At 58.6% G+C, this 16070-nt stretch overlaps 2 protein-coding genes across 3 annotated transcripts; both read right to left on the reverse strand.

The window, feature by feature from the left end:
• Positions 1 to 354: 354 nt before the first annotated feature.
• On the reverse strand, positions 355 to 14018 carry MAPK3 (mitogen-activated protein kinase 3). Of its 2 annotated transcripts, none has more exons than XM_032842753.1 (9): positions 13849 to 14018; positions 12628 to 12810; positions 10556 to 10745; positions 10261 to 10377; positions 9877 to 9991; positions 9391 to 9522; positions 9098 to 9207; positions 8850 to 9005; positions 355 to 365 (listed from the first exon to the last, which is right to left on the reverse strand). In XM_032842753.1, exons 1-8 carry the CDS (start codon positions 14016 to 14018, stop codon positions 8883 to 8885), a joined length of 1140 nt encoding a protein of 379 aa, XP_032698644.1. In that variant the 3' UTR covers positions 355 to 365; positions 8850 to 8882. The 2 variants fall into 2 exon arrangements, with proteins under 2 accessions (XP_032698644.1, XP_032698643.1); XM_032842752.1 differs by lacking the exon at positions 355 to 365 and adding an exon at positions 7419 to 8013.
• GDPD3 (glycerophosphodiester phosphodiesterase domain containing 3) lies at positions 1508 to 7311 on the reverse strand. Its single transcript, XM_032842751.1, has 10 exons — positions 6596 to 7311; positions 6312 to 6354; positions 5933 to 6068; positions 5797 to 5842; positions 5534 to 5652; positions 5352 to 5441; positions 4836 to 4969; positions 3451 to 3510; positions 3298 to 3349; positions 1508 to 1695 (listed from the first exon to the last, which is right to left on the reverse strand). Exons 1-10 carry the CDS (start codon positions 7116 to 7118, stop codon positions 1522 to 1524), a joined length of 1377 nt encoding a protein of 458 aa, XP_032698642.1. The 5' UTR covers positions 7119 to 7311; the 3' UTR covers positions 1508 to 1521.
• Positions 14019 to 16070: the final 2052 nt, after the last annotated feature.

The following is a 16070-nucleotide window of genomic DNA, read 5'->3' on the forward strand; positions in this document are numbered from 1 at the left end:
GGGGCTCACCTGGGGCGCTGGGGTGGGGGACGGACGCCGGGGGAAGGGGGCAGTCCTCACTGGCGGGGCGGGGGCGCGGGGCGACGCGCAGCCCTGATGATGCGGGCCTCACCTCGCCTGGGCGCGCGGGGGCTCGGTCCGCCGGGGTTGCCTGGCCTGGGAGTGGGGGGCGCTCCTGGTGGGCGCCGTCCCCCCCGGCCCGGGTTCGCAGCCGCCGCGACTTGTTTACACCGAGACCAGCTGCTGCCGCCGCTGCGGCGGGAGGGGGAGGGGGCCGGCCGCTGGTCCCGGCGGTCGCCGTGGCCAATCGGCGCGCCGCATGCAAATGAGGGGGCGCGTCACACAGCGGCCAGCGCAGGCAGGGCCTGCCCTTCCCCCTGCTCCCTGCTCCGGCCCACCCGGAAATGCGGCTGCGGCCCCGCAACCCAGCAGGTCGGCCCGGCGGCCTGGGTCCGGTGGCGCGTCCGGCCTCCTGCGGTCTTCGAAGCGGCCCGGCTCTGCGGTGCGAGACCCGGCGCGGGGTTAGGAGGGGAATGGTGTCCGGACGCGCGCCCCCGGGGAAATAATAGCCGTAATTATCCGCGTTTAACCACCGCCCGTGCCCCACTCTCTTAATCCCCGCAGCGATCCTATGAGGCAGCTTTCGCTATTGTTCCCATTTTCCGGGGGAGCGGAGGTCAAAGAGGTCCAGCAGCTCTCCCGAGGTATCCAGCTGGGAAGGGGCAAAGTTGGGATTCACTTTGGTCGGATTCCACGGTCTTCGCCCTAGCAAAAGGCACTGGGGAAAGGCTCTCAGAACAGAAGAGCTAACGGTGCCCATATTCGCTAGGCCTCTGGGAGCCAGAGCCTCGGAGCAAGCCAGTTCCTACTGTCGAGCATCCTCCCTTCGAGGAAGCCTTCTTTGTTGTCCTTGCCTCTGCAGGCTCGGTTAGTTTACCAGGCATCTACCCTACTAGACTCCTCTTACTCCCTGCCATGGCCCCAGGATGCTGCCTGGCCTAGAACAGTCAACAAATGGTTGTGAGATGCGATTTGGTCAGTGAATAAGGTACTAAGGCTGGAGAGGGCTGAGGAGGTTGGGGTTGCTCTTGGCTTAGACCCAGGAGTGGAAGGCTGGACTGGATGAGGCAGGAGCCAGGCACCGAGGACTCAGCCTCTGAGGCCATGTCTACCTTCCGCAGCCTGGTGAGGTCTGCAGGCCCAGATGAAGTCCCTTGCTGTGTGCCTGGGGTTCTTCATGGCCTCAGGAGAATGGAACCCATGGCTCTGAAGGGACAGGAGGCCTTGCTCCTTCCTGCAAGGGACATTCCTGAGGAGAGTGGAGGCCAGATTGGCACAGGGTGTGGTGGCATTACTCTGGGTCTGGAATGCAGTGGAACCAGTGGGTCAGGCTGATGGGTCAGGCCCCAAATTCTGGCCCTCGGCTGGCCTCTTTGGCCCTCAGTTGCCATCTTGCAGTGGGCTAGGATCTCCTCCCACCTGTGCCCCCCAAACACCAAGACGTGACTCTGAAGACGACATTTATTGGGGAAGAGACACAGAGGAGAGGGTGAGGGCCTCCGAGGTCTGGGCAGCTCCTCTGTGGTTGTCCAGGTAGCGCCTCAGGGCTGTGGGGTAATCGGTGATGACGCCGGTGGCCCCCAGGCCATAGGCTGCTTCAAAATCGGACTCTTCATTAAGGCACCAAAAGATCACCTGGGTGGGACGGAGGGGCTCACAGTTTGACACAGTTTACCTGGAACTTCCCCTTGCATCTGATGGTGGGGGAGCTCTCCTCCTCTGTGGGGAGCTCCCGGCACTGGGACGCTGGGGTGGATTGTGAGACCGCCAGGAATTTTGCAAGCTGGTTATTAAACACAGCCATTATGAAATACTAAATTCTATAAACTTGTAATTCAATAATGATCTTAAAAACGAAGGTAATAAATACTCCAAACTCTTCCCTTCCTAATTATTTTACTGCACGTTACCATTACGTACTGGTAATGGTAATAACCTCTGGAGGTTACTCGCGTCTGTTGAGCATGTCAGGTGGAAATACCACCCAAACTCTGCTCAGTGATTTCACGCTGGATGCCAGAAACTGGGCAAGGTGAGAGCACGTGCACCTTGCTCTAGGGAAGTCATCTATTGCTCAAACCCAAGCCCCCTCTTTCTCTCTGCTGCAAAGCTGGCTGTGGCACATCCACCAGCATGCCAGCATCTCCCAGCCTGCCCCAATCAGTTGCTGCTTGGCGTCTTCCCTGTCGCCCGAGTCTGCTCTTGTGGGCACGGAGGTGGGAACAGATGGTATCTGTACCCTGGGCAAGTCACCGGACTGCTCGGTTTCTTAACGTGACAAATGGGAATGATGGGGCAAACTTCGGAGTCACGGGGGAGGGGGTGCTAATCACCCTCCCGTGGGCGGTGGAGTCCCGGCCTGTCTGCCAACTCCCCACCTGTCCCCCTGCTTGCCACCTACACCCGACACCTGGCAGTGACAGCACCTGCCTCCTGAGGCTCTGCTTTGCCACATGGTGGCCAGAGTGACCCTTAATGGGGTCACCCAACTGGATCAGGCCTCTCCCCTGTTTCAGGCCCTCAGAAGCATCCCTTCCTTGAGGCTGAAGTCCGGGCTCCTTGTTGATGCTCCCAGGCCACCTGCCACACCCTTCGCTGCCTTCCCCAGCCTTCACACTGCGGCCTGCTGGAACCCCTCTCGGTGCCTCCGATGGCCCTGGCCTCTGGTTTCTCCCAGCCCTCCCACATGCCCAGCTTCTTGCTGGAGATGCTCTCCCTCTCCTCTCCCTGTGAGCCAGCTCCTCACTTCTTTCGGAAGGCCTCCTTTGACCCTACTGACCACAGCGCTGTTTCCTTTCTGTCCACTCGGTGCCCTGCAATTGTCTGCCTCACTTCCTTCCTCTGCCCCTGATTTGATGGTAAGCTCCCTGGGAGGGGAGGGCCTGCAACATAGTGCATTCTCAACAAAGGTCTGCTAATTCAGTGACCTGGTCAAAGTGGCTGCCCAGGGGAGGGGCGGGGAGCAGGCCAAGCTGGTTTTGCCCTTCTCAGGTCCTTCCCCAGCCCCGCTCCCCCTCTCATCAAGAATCGGACAGTAGGTTCAATACACCACCACCATCATCATGATGATAATGGCTCGCACTTACCAAACCATTAGGAGGTACTAGTTAAATACACCATTACCCCCACTTCACAGATCAAGAGACTAAGACTTCCAGGTGACCGGTTAGTTGGTGGCAGAACTGTGACTGGGATGCAAACCACCCACTTGCTGAGGGGGTGGCCTTCCAGCCTCACCTGCACTCCTCGCTGTTCCAGGTGCTGGATCAGACTCTTCCTCATGATTAACCTGGTAGGGAGAGGGAGGTGGAGGCCATGATGAGAGGGGACCAGGCAGGGCAGTGGGAGGTCTCCATAGGGACACGCCACCCAGCATTCTCACCCCCTCACCATTTGGAAACCACAGCTGCCAGCTTGTTCAGCCCAGGGCGGGAAAATGGGAAGTAGGTCCTGCAGAGAGGTGGTATCATGGTCGGTCCCCTGCATCTCACTCTGTCGCAGGGGTGGGGTGGTAGTGACCCCTGACCAGGGTTACCCTGGCACCACTTTGCAGGTGCCCCAGAGAACAGGTCCCTCGTTGATCCGTGAGTCTACTCCCATGTCCGTGCCTCCATACTTTGCAAGCGCCCCCTCCTGGCCGTTTTACAGAAGTGGAAACTGAGTCTGGGGGAGCTGAAGGAAGCTGCCCAAGGTGTCACAGCCCACTGGTGGTGGCCCTAGGGCCAAGGCCAGAACGTAGCTTGAGTCTCAAGCTGGCTGCACAGTCTGAGGGTCCCCTGACTGGGCCCGCTGGCTTCCCGTGGCCAGACAATGCTCAAGGCGTCCGCTACCTGCCCTGATCAGCCCACTTCAGGGATGACTGTGGAGGCCCTTTATGTAACGAGCCAGCGTAGGATCTGGAGTGGGACCCAGGCAACCTCGGGTCCTGCACTTCCAGCTGTGTGGCTGGGAGCAAATTACAGAGTCTCCTGGAGCCTCAGATCGTCCGTGGGTCCTGTGGGGGTCACGATTCCTCTAACTTCTGGGTTGCCGCAAAGTAAAGCTCTAATCAACTAAAGGATGGGAAGACACTTTGCAAACCCAGTATAAAAGTTACGTAGACCAAGACCTGTGGTCTAATGATGTCTTTGTAGCAAAGGATTGTGGGGGCTGGCTGGGAGCCTCCCTCAGGCCAGCAGAGGGGAGAAGGAAGCATTCAGAGCTGCCACAGAGTTCTCAGAAAGGCGGGGGGCGGGGGGCGCAGGCTTAAGAGCTGGCAAAGTCTCCAAATGGCGGGACTTTACCCACCTGTTACTTTGTTAACCCTGGTCCCCCAGCAGGAGGAAGCTTGCTTTTCCTTTCGAGAATCACAGACCGATACTATAATTGGTTAATATTTGTCTCCCAGCCAGACTGTAAGCTCAGGGGGGCCTTACCCCACCCACATCTTATATTTAATAGTGTAACTGCATCTAGAACAGAGTAGACTTTCAATAAAAATTTGTTGGATAAATGAATAAGTGAATACTTTGTCCTAAGACTCCTTCCACCTCAACACACATTCACATAGAGTTTCCAGGGGGTTTGTGCCCCCCCCCCCTTGGTATTCCTGAATGCTCACTGAGAACCAGTCTTCAGAGGACCCTGGGGGTCATCCCTGAGGATGGCCAGGGAGCTGGGGACCCTGCGTCATGAGGCCTGAGGTGGGAGGGGGGGGTCTTTATCTGAGGACAGAAGCATCTGGGGGACCAGGGTGGAGGGGAGATGCAGAAGGGAAACCGGGACACTGGGAGTACCTATTGATGATGGTGGGCAGGAAGCAGATGAAAAACCTCTCCGGGATGTGGACGAAGGGCAGCAACCCCAGATAATACACCAGCACCAACCACAATCCTCGGCTTATCGTGAAGGCAAACGGCATCTCGGGGTTCTAGGAGGCAAGGAGAAGTGGGAGGGGGGTCAGTCTGTTCTGGGAAAGCAGACGGGAGCCTCAGGCTCCAGCGGGGGAACAGTGCTGGGCATTCAGGAAGCTCTAGTGCCCGCAGGATCAAAAGTGTGAGCTTGGCCCAGTGTTTAGGCCTAACTGCACCGCCACCCTACACTCCCCACCCCCCCACCATTTCCCACCAGCACGCCTTTGCTCACACTTTCCCCAGCACCTCTCCTTTCCAAATCTTCCCCTTTGAGACCCTGCTCAGGTCTGCTCAGGGCCAGTTCCTCCACAACACCCCAGACCTGTCCAGCCTAGGCCCCGGGAGCCTCCAGCTCTTGGGAGGAGGGGCCGCTGGAGCAGTGAAGGCGCAGGGACTCACGGCAGCCCTGCACTTCCTCATGACCGAGCTCTTCTCTGAGGCCCAGATGGTGATTTCATTGCGGTCAAAGTGCCTCACCAGGCCCGCTACCTGCGAGGACGAGGAAGAGAAGGAGGAAGAGATGAAAGGGAGTCAGGCTTCTCTCCAGCCCCAAGCCCCTGGCCACCCGTCTGCAGCCTCACCTTGTTAATGAGCTCTTCATTTACCGATTTGATCTCGACACTCATGGGCAACCGAGGGAACCTCTGGAACACATCCTCCAGACTCATCATGTGCCGGTCTGTCCCGTGTGCAAAGTGGCCTAGGTGGGTTGTGCAGGAGGGGTCAGAAGGGGATACGTGGGGTGGGGTGGGGTGGGAACCTGGCAGGAGAGTCAGAGTCCCCGAGAAGGAGAGAGGGGAGGAGGCCGAGGCCATGACACCTCTTGGTAAGGTCACGCTCTCACCTGGTGAGAAGTAAACCTCCAGCTCCTCCTTGTAGAGGGGCAGCTCCTGGGAAGAACAGGGGGGAAGTCACCAGAAGGCACGTGTGGAGGCATGGTGGCTCTCTGGGTACAGTAGTGGGGCTAGGGCGAGGCCCACCTCAAAGTTCAGGCTGCTCACATCCCTATTCACGCCTGATTGGCGAGACAGGTTCTCGTCGTGTGACACCACAACCACACCATCCCGGGTCAGCTGGCAGTCGAGCTCCAGGAAGTCGGATCGCTGGGCCATGGAGCTATGGGAGTGAAGGTCAGTGCGGGGGAGGGAGGCCCAGGGAAAGGGGCAGACCAGCCCACAGGACGGTGGGGAGGTGGAGGGGAGTGTGGGGCAGAATCCACTGCGGGACGTGCAGGCTCTGCGCTGCACACCTCCAGGGGGCCCCAGTCACTTGGACCACAGAGTGGTGGCCCTGGTGTCACACAGTGCACCACTGGGCCCACCTCACTGGGCAGCCTGGGTGGCAGGTGCACACACTCACTTCTCCATGGCCTCCAAGGTGTGCTCCAGCCGCTCTCCAGATCCTGTGTGGGGCAACAGGGTGGGTCCCAGGGGCCTCCCTCCTCTCCCCGCACCCCCTGCCCCCTCTTCCCCCTTCCACATCCCGCCCTGCCACCCTGCTCTCCTCCTCCCTCAGGCTCCGCCTCTGTAACAGCCTGCCGTCCCGGACCTCTCCCACTGCCGTCCACCCTGGCACCTTGCTTCCTGACTCCACCCGCCGTGGCCGCCATCACCATCCTCTCTTTCTCCCTGTGCCCAGCTCACCTGCTCGGTGGGCCCCCAGGCGCGGCAGGAAGGCTGGCGCCCAGGGTGTGTGCAGCAGGCGAGGCCGGCGCAGGAAGAAGATGGAGAGCATGACATAGCTACCCAGGGCGGGTAGGGCGTAATACAGCACAGAGCTCATGGCCACGCTGCCTCTCAGGGCTCCCGCCGCATGAACGCCGCTGTTCCTGATGGACTGTATTACCTCCGTGGACTGTCTGGCCGGGCTAGGCTGGCTCCGCCACTGGTCGCCACCACACCCCTGGGACCTGCTGAGCGAGCCTGCTCCTGGCCTGGGGCCAGGCTGCAGGGCTCGGCTGGGGATGGGGGGAGAGGCGGGAGGAGAAGCTTCCGGCAGCTCTGGCTCTCCCACCTTGAGACCCTTCCCAGCTCCCAGCACCCCTGCTTCCCCTGGGCCACACTGCGGGGAAACAAGGCCCCCACTGCCCCTGGGGCTGTTACAAGCTTCCCCTTCCCCGCCACAGGGGCTTGTGGCTGGGGTATATGACAGGCTGCCCCAAGCCATTTTCAGAGAATCCGGGGGTGTGGAGGATGTCCCTGAGTCACCCCCGAATCACCCCCAGCCAGTTTGACGGGAAGCCATTAGGGAGGGGAGAGAACAGTGACTAAGGGCAAAATGGACCCCACGCTGTCCAGGAGTGTGGCACTCCTGACAATCCCATCTTCAACCCTGGCCAGCTAGGGAGCCAACGGTCATCAGAAGTGTGTAAAACCACACAGCTGGGAAGTGGCCAGGCAGGTGCGGCAGTCCTCAAAGCAACGGTCATGGTGGGGGCGTCGGCGGACACAGACGGAGCCATGGCCATCATAATCACATCTCTATATTTATATATTAGATACAGGCGCAGGGGTGGGTGAGGGCGCCGGGCTCTCCTCATGTCCCCGCTCCACTTCTGGTCACCCACACACAGAGGCAGCAGGGGTGTTAGACAGGGGGGCTTTGGGGGAGGGGGTTTAGGCCTGGGCTCAGCTCCTCAGGGGCACTAGCCCTTGAGCCTTAGGAATATTCCTTCAGGGAAAATGGGGTGGGGTGTTCATGGGTCAGGGCTGCCCCGAGTCCTTACCTAGTATCCCCCATCCCTCCCCCACCAACCAGGGACCTTCAGTAGGTCCCGGGGTGGCCAGATCCCTTCCATTCCAGAACTACCAGAGACTGTGATAGCGGGGGTAGACGAAGGCAAGCAGCAGAGGGCAATCTGCTTTGGAGCCACCCAAGCCCCTCAGGTCCTGGGAGGGGAGGTGGGGCACAGGGAGCCTCGGCCGGCCTGAAGCAGGAGGCCAGAGTGAAGCCGGGGAAGGTGGCCGGGCGCACCCTCTGCCCTGCCCAGGGCGCCGGGGGGGTCGGGGTGGGGCACGGGGTCCGTTTCCTAACAGTCCGGCAGGAGAGGGGCAGGCAAGGCCTAAACAAAAAGGCAGGTGGGAAAGAACTGTCAGCACCCACCAGAGAGCCTGCCAGAGCCCTGACCTCTGCCTCCATCATCTCCTCCTCATGAATGCCCAGGACAAGCCTTGTCTTCCGTTAAGTGTACATGTTGGGGGGGCAGTCTCAGTGCCTATCTCAGGGGACAGCTGGAGAATGCAAAGAGTTAATACATATAAACCCCTGACAACAGTGCTTAGGGCTCTGTGTCTGCTCTCGTCCTCAGGGCTCTCCCCAGGACACTGAAGCACAGAGAGCTGAGCAGTCTTGCACAATGTTGCACGGGTCTTACTAAGTGTCAGGGCTGGAGCTAGAGTGCAGGAATGTCTCTGCCTTCCTTTCATTGGGCTGTAGCTGGCCGGGAGGACAGAACAGAGACTCGAGGAAGGAAAGCTGTGTGGGAGGGTGTGCGAACCACTGACCCAGGCACGAGGTGTGAGGGAACTTGGCATCTGGGTCAGGCTGGGGACTGCTGGCTCCTCCCAGAGCAGTTACTGCCCCACCTCCCTCTCTGCCCACACTGGGGAGCCAAAACCTGGCTCTGGTCTTCAGATCGGGGAGAGGGACCCTCAGGGACCTCTGGCCACAGGGCCTGGAGGATGAAGAGGTGCAGCCAGGTAGGGGACTTTCGGGGTGGGGAGAGGAAGAGGATGTGAAGAACCAGGGGCCCACAGCTGTGGCCTGGGCAGGCTCTAGCCTGTCTGCTGCCACCATGCACATGCCTCGTGGGCGTGAACAAGCCGGTGACTGTACGGGGGTGTGTTGGGCACACTGGTATCGGGGTGAACCCGTGCATCGGCAGTGGGGAGCACTCACCAGGCCCCCGGGAACAGAAGTGTCTGTCCAGATTTAGGGGGCCTCCAGCGCCCCAGGCTGGAAGCGGGCTGTCTCCTGGAAGATGAGCTCCTTCAGACGCTCCTTGGGTAGGTCATCCAGCTCCATGTCGAAGGTGAAAGGCTCCTCGGCCACTGGCTGGGGTGGCAGAGGTCAGACTCAGGCCAGGACCGAAGGCCGCCCCCCCCCCCCCCCCCCCCGCCAGTGCCCCCTGCTGACGGCCGGCCCACCTCATCACTTGGGTCGTAGTACTGCTCCAAGTAGGGGTGAGCCAGGGCTTCTTCCACTGTGATTCGTTTGTTGGGGTTGAAGGTCAACATCCGGTCTAGCAGGTCAAGGGCTAGGGAAGGGCAGGAGTCAGGGGTCAGAGAGAAGGCCAGAGGAACTCCCAGTGGCGTTCCAAGCGGAGGAACTTGCTTCGCTTCTCGTGCCCGGGGTCCTGTCTATTGAGGCAGTGGCTTGGCGCGTGGGCCCTCTTCCGCCCCGAGCTTTTATCCGGTACCAGCCCCCGTGTCTTGCTCACCTTTGGAGTCTGACTTGGGGAAAAGCTTGGCCCAGGCCACCTTGGTCTTGGAGGGCAGAGACTGCAGGTAGTTCCGGGCCTTCATGTTAATGATACAGTTCAAGTCCTCCTGGGATGGGGAGCCCAGGATACCTGTGGGTAAGGCAGGGGCTTTGGTGAGAGCCCTCCTCTCTGGTTCAGGAACGGGGGGCGGGGGCCCAAACCGAGAGTCTGCACCGATGAGCTCTGAGCCCTGACCATTATCGCCCAGCCTGTACTATTGTGATGCAAGGGGTCTGGATGTGGGCAGCCCCGGGTTCAAATCCTGATGTGAGCCCTTCAAAGTGTGCGGTGTAGCCTTGCTGTCTCCTATCTATCAAAGGAGGTTTGTGTCTGGGTCTCACCGAAATCCTGTGAGATGCTGGAGGGGCTCCGTAGGAGGGCTCTAAAGAAACCTCACCTCCCACTAGTCTCCCCCGCCACATAGCTGGCCAGGCCTCCCCTCACCCAGAATGTGGTTGAGCTGGTCCAGGTAGTGCTTGCCAGGGAAGATGGGCCGGTTGGAGAGCATCTCAGCCAGAATGCAGCCCACAGACCAGATGTCGATGGACTTGGTGTAGCCCTGGGGAGGAGGAGAAAGCAGTGGGCTCCTGGGCCGGCCTCAACAGGGCCCTGCTGTCTGGGCGAAGCCACTACTCCATCTAGACTCAAAACCAGCAGGAAGGAAGAGGGCAGAGGCCTGGAGGACCTAATGCTCGGCCTCCTTCCAGAGCCTAACAGCTGGAGTCTTGTGACAAGGCCTGGATCCTGAGGGTCATGCCTGGCTCAGAGGTGGCTCCAGGGCTGCCTGGGACCTGGCCCCTTCCCTTCAGGTGTGGGTGGTCCCCCTACCTTAGAGTTAAGCATGATTTCTGGAGCTCGGTACCAGCGTGTGGCCACATACTCTGTCAGGAAGCCAGTGTGGTCGTGCTCGGGATCGGCAATCCGGGCCAGGCCAAAATCGCAGATCTGGAAGCCAACCCAGGCTGCTAAGGTCGCTGCCCAAGCCCCAGGGCCCAAGCAGTCCTATTGCCACGTCTCAGCCCGCACTGTTCCCTTTGCTCGTGAGGTTCTACTCAAGGGGGCTCCCGGTCACCTGGAAGCCCCGGAGCCCTGGGAGGAGGGGACAGGCACCCAGTGCTCTGACCTTAAGGTCGCAGGTGGTGTTGATGAGCAGGTTAGAGGGCTTTAAATCCCGGTGGAGCACATTGGCCGAGTGGATATACTTAAGGCCCCGCAGGATCTGGTAGAGGAAGTAGCAGATATGGTCGTTGCTCAGCTGCTGGCTTTTGAGCAGTTTGTAGAGGTCGGTCTCCATCAGGTCCTGCACAATGTAGCTGAGGGTGGCACCCGAGACCCCCGGGGGGGGGGAACGTGGGGGGCACTTGGTTAAGAAGAACAGGCTCTGGTGGCTAGCCTCCACGCCCCCTTCCAGCCGCTGCCCCTGAGACTCCATGGATCTGCCAGCCTGTCCCATGACTGTACATGGCCCAGACTCAGCCCCTGGGCTCAGGGCCTCTGCCACACCTCGGGTGGTGGCACTGAATGAAAGTACTTCAGTTCTGTGGCCTCAGTTTCCCTACTGGGAAAACTGTAGGAGGCAAGAGAGTTTCACAGTTAAGAGCAACAGCTCTGGGGTTTATTCTGCTGCTGTCTGAGCCTCCCCCTCCCCGCCAATCACTGCTCACTGGCCTTAGGACCTGAACCTGTCTACACCTCCACTGCCCCATGTGGAAAGCGGGGGAAAGCATGGTTCTTTAGAGAACAGTCCTGAAGATTCGGTGAGATGACCCGTTATGTCAGCCAGCCTGGCCCAGGGCTTGGCACCTTTTAAGTGCTCAGCAAACACAGACTAGTGTTGCTGTTAGAAATGCCTGAGCCACACGGCTGCAGAGAGGGTTCAATGAGATAGTGCGAACGCCATCTGGCATGCAATAAATGTTTGCTTAAAAATAAACGCCTGCCTTCTGGGGATGCTTTGGGCAAGACAAATGAGGAGAGAACTCCCAACAGCACGCTCCTCCTTCAAGAGGGCTTGGCCACACATCAGAAGATGGAGGAGTAAATGTCCTTTTGTATTTTAGGAGAAAACAAAGATTAAACATACGTTAAGTAAGTGAGTAAGTAAGTAAATAAATGCCATTTGCTGGGTCTCTGAAATGGTGCATCTGGACCGTCTTTTAGAATCAGCCCCGGAAAGGGCCTTCTGAAGAGTCTGGACCAATCCTGCTTGTTTTAGAGGAGAGGAGGCCCAGCGAGATGCAGTGACTCGCTTAAGGTCCCATGGCAAGCTGGGGGCGAGTGTGGAGATTTCCTGCCCACAGCCTGCGGTGGGGGCTCGCAGACCGTGCTGCACAAATCCCCACGTCTGGGTGGAGAACTGGGACTGCCGGGGGGCGGGTCGGGTGGGGAGAGGTAAGGGGTGCTGCAAGCCACTGACAACAGGGCCTGGCAGGAAGTGGACGACCAGCCCAGCTAGGGAAGCAGTGTTGGGTGGGAGGTGGGGGGAGGGCGACAAAGGCAAGGCTGTCCCTCCCTGGGCAAAGTGCAAGTCCACAGGTGACGGGGGTGAGGCCCTGAGCAGGAAGTGTCAAAGAAAGGACAGTTCTCATCTGGGGGAGGGTGAGAGGAGGCAGCCACAGCAGCCAATGAGTTCAGGCTTTCTGAGCCTCAGTGTCCTCATCTTTGAAATGGAGCTGGTGAGACCGATCTCCTACAGCAGCTGGAAGAGAGAATAAGAAATGCCAAAGCACTTGGCATTCGTTGGCCCTCACTCATAGTAGGCCCTCGGAAACGGGCAGTCTTCTTCCTCTCTGCCTTCCTTCCAGTCTGGGGACCCGGAGAGGAAAGAATCATCGTCTGTTAAACAAGGACTGTGGGCAGAGGCCGGGTCATGTCACAGAACTGCAGATGTCAAAAGACAAAGGTCCCATAGAACCCCTCCCCACCCTCCCCCCAAATGAGGCACAGCATAGAGAACAGACTCGCCCAAGGGCACATGGCCTGGCTGCCACGGGCCAGGATTCACCAAGCCAGGATTCACCTCGGGCCTCCCAGCCCTCTTACACCCTGTGGTCTCTTTCCTGCTGGAAAGTTTCATTTACTGAGTTTGTTTTGGAGTGTGGCAGGGAAGAAGGAAACAGAAAGCAAGCCAGCGCTCTCTCCCAGCCCAGCTCTGAGGCCATGCCTGGCCAGCCATCTGGCCAAGGTGAAGGATACACATCCCTCATGGCTTCCAGGGTGGGCGCCCGCAGAATATCCCGAATGCCAATGACGTTCTCGTGGCGGAAGCGCAGTAAGATCTGGATCTCTCGCAGTGTGCGCTGGCAGTAGGTCTGATGCTCGAAGGGGCTGATTTTCTTGATGGCCACGCGAATCTTGCGCACGTGGTCGTAAGCTGAGCTGAGAGGGCCAGAGAGGAGATGTTGGTGTGGCCTTACATGGGGGGCGGCGGGGGGGGGGGGGGTCCAGGCCTGGTGGCCCCACCCAGGCCTGAGCAGGGAGGGGAGGGAGCAGTAGAGGACTCGGGCCAAGTCATAAACAATGCTGGTTCCTTCCTGCTGTGAAGGCCTGGGATCTCCAGGGAGAAAGCTGGGCCAGGCGGCCCTTCAGTGACTTCACAAACAGAGGAAGAGACGGACTGCTCACTGACTTCCCCTCTCCTCAACCCTGTCCATTCTAGTTGCCCTGACCTCTCAGCCTCCCCTCTCCAGGATGGGCTCTCTCAACCCAAGACAGGTCCAGGGAGTGGGAGGTGAGTGGAGGAGGTACAGGGAGGCAGACACAATGAGGAGGGACAGGATAGGAGGGATGAGGTGGACACTGGTGTGAGGGCGAGGCACCTGGGCAAGAGAGCTGTTCCCAGATGAACAAAGGCCCAGAGCACACAGTGGGCATGAGAGAGAGCTCACAGACCCCTCCTAAAAGTTGCAAGGACACATTCCTGGACCCCTCATGGCTCACTGGGCCTCTGGCACCAGGCCCAAAGCCCTGCCCTACCCTGCCCAGCCCTGAGCTCTGCTCTTCTCTCCTAAACTCCTTGGCAGGCCTCACTGGGAGAATCCAAGGCATCCTCTCCCCAGAGTAGGGTCCTTCACTAGGTCCTCACTAAGGGTATCACCTCCCTAAGAATACTCAGTGTCTCTGCCTCATCCCGTGTTCCTAAGGTCCCTAAGGGCCCCTCAGCTCCCCCGCAGACACTCAGATGTCCCTCCTCGCTTTACAGAATGGTCGCTTCTCGGGCCTCCAAGCCCCCTCCCTTAGAACGTACGAGGCGCCGCTCCTCCAGAAAGCACCCTAAGGCCCCCTCCGTGGAACGCCCCCCAGTCCCGTGAAGCCCCCGCCTCCTCAGGGCACTGGAAGTCTCCCCTGCCCAGAAGGCACTCATCATCTCTCCCGGCCCCCCACCCCCGATCCCTCTCCTCCGGAACGCCCCCTCACCTGACCATGCCGTACGCGCCCTCGCCGATGTAATGCAGCTCCGTGTAGCGTGGGCCCACGTCGAACGGCTGCCCCTTCACTACCTCCACCTCCCCCGAGACCCCCGGGCCGACCCCATCAGCTCCCCGGGGCTCCCCGCCCCCGCCCCCCTGAGCCGCCGCCGCCGCCATCTCCACTCCTCCCCTCCAGCCCGCCCGCCTCCCCCCGTTCGGCGGCCCCGCCCGAGGCCCCGCCCCTTCCCGCCCGCCCCGCCAGCAGCGGAGCGGTGCGCACCAGGCCCCGCCCCCGCGCGCCCCCGCGCCCGCCACGTGACCTGCGCCCGCGCGCTCCCGGTTCACCCTCTGCTGTTGCAGTCGTGGTCCGCGGTATTCCGCCCGCTCCGTCTGCTCCAGGCAGCCTAGGGGCTTCCAGGGCGGTCGGGAGACGGTCCAAGCCCTCCCGTCGAATGCAGAACAGCCGGCAGGGCCGCTCGGTGACCTTCCCCAGAGCCACCCAGCAAGTGTGTGCGAGAGTGGGGACCAGGACAGTCACCTGGCTGGGCCCCTGGCTCTGCTGCAGCCCGAGTTGTGGCCCCGGGGCTCCACGTGGAACCCCCAGGGAACCCTCAGCAGCCCTCTGGGGTGTGGCCACCCTGAGCCAGTCCCAGCCCGATGATAAAGCGGTCCCGTCGGTATTTCCTAGGGGCGTGGGAGATGGCCTCTTTACCCAAGTGGCTTGCCTTTCACAGATGAGGACAGTGAATGAAGCCTGAGCCGGGGCTGGTGACTAAGAGCTGGAGAACCCACAGGTCCAGACCCCCAGCCTCATGGCTTTCTGACAGAGCCTGCAAGGCTGGGCTAGGGACTTGGCCTCCGCCAGCAACTGGACAGTGCCGGAAGTGAGGATAGATAACCTCCGCCCACCTTTCCGTGGAACTGCCGCAGAAAGGTGGGAAAGCTGCCTGCAGGGTTGACTAGGTTTGGCTAAAATACACTATCAGGCTATTCTCCAAAACAGCAAAATAGGTAACGTTTTTGTTGTCGTGGACTTGGCATAACTGGAATCCTGGCAAGATCATCATCTTTTGATTGGGTACTAGACCTCGTAGTTTACACCATGCTTGGATCCACTGAGTTTTTTACGTAGGACAACCCGTTATAGGTGTCATCGGATTTTCTTAGCAGAATAAGCAGGGGCCGCAACTACCTTGCTCATTACTGTATCCCCCTTGTACCTGGCATTCAGACATTCAGACTTTTGACTAGAATCAAATTTTACAGATGGGGAACCTGTGTTGGGGAGTTGAGACTCAAAATGATATCTTCTGACACAGAGGCAGAGGCTCTTTGTAATTCCATTCACTCTCCCAGATTCATAGACTGTTAGCCACTGAAGAAAGGGCCCTCCGAGACCATCAGTCCATCCCCCTCACTTCACAGAGAAGATGTGAGCTGGAAGCTTCACAAAACACACCTACCAGGCTTCAGTAAGTAATTATGTTTTTTTTGGGGGGGGGGTTGTTTGCTTGTTTGTTTGTTTTTTTTTAATCCATTAGAAGCTAGGAATGGATCCTTTTATGCATTACAGATCAAGAGACCAAATGGAACAGTAATTATGATTCTGAAATTACTCATAATTAGATCTACAACCAGGCACTCTAATGCAGATTAATGAGACTGAGTTGCTGCTGGTTCCCAATAGCCTACAAGTCAGTGAAGGTTTAAAAGATGCTAATTAGATCAATGCTTGAGGTTTTTGGTTTCGTTTTTTTTGTTTTGTTTTTAGTTATTCATTTGATAAGCTGTCAAGTAGAACTGTGTGCAAAGCTCTGAGCTAGGCACTGTGGCTGATGAAAGATTACTATGTGGTTGTGAATTAGTGGGTAAGAGCAAGAGCTCTCTGGATTTCCTGGGTTAGAATCCAGTCTTTACCACTTACTCGCTCCATTACCCTGGACAGATGACCCTCTGGTCTCTACCCATGGAGGTCTCTACCCATGGAGTTTCTAATCTATTTGAATGAAAAGATGCACGTGTACATTGAATAAATCAATGTAATACAAGATAAATGGATGTCCTGTGTGGTGGGTAAGCTCAGGGTTCGTGAGATCACTCTTTCTTTCTTTCTTTCTTTTTTTTTTTTAAGATTTTATTTATTTATTTGACAGAGATCATACGTAGGCAGAGAGAGAGAGAGAGAGAGAGAGGAAGAGAAGCAGGCTTCCCGCTGAGCAGAGAGCCCAA

This window comes from Lontra canadensis, unplaced genomic scaffold (genome assembly GCF_010015895.1).
Source record: "Lontra canadensis isolate GAN:19392208 unplaced genomic scaffold, GSC_riverotter_1.0 scaffold132, whole genome shotgun sequence".
Lineage (NCBI taxonomy): Eukaryota > Metazoa > Chordata > Mammalia > Carnivora > Mustelidae > Lontra > Lontra canadensis.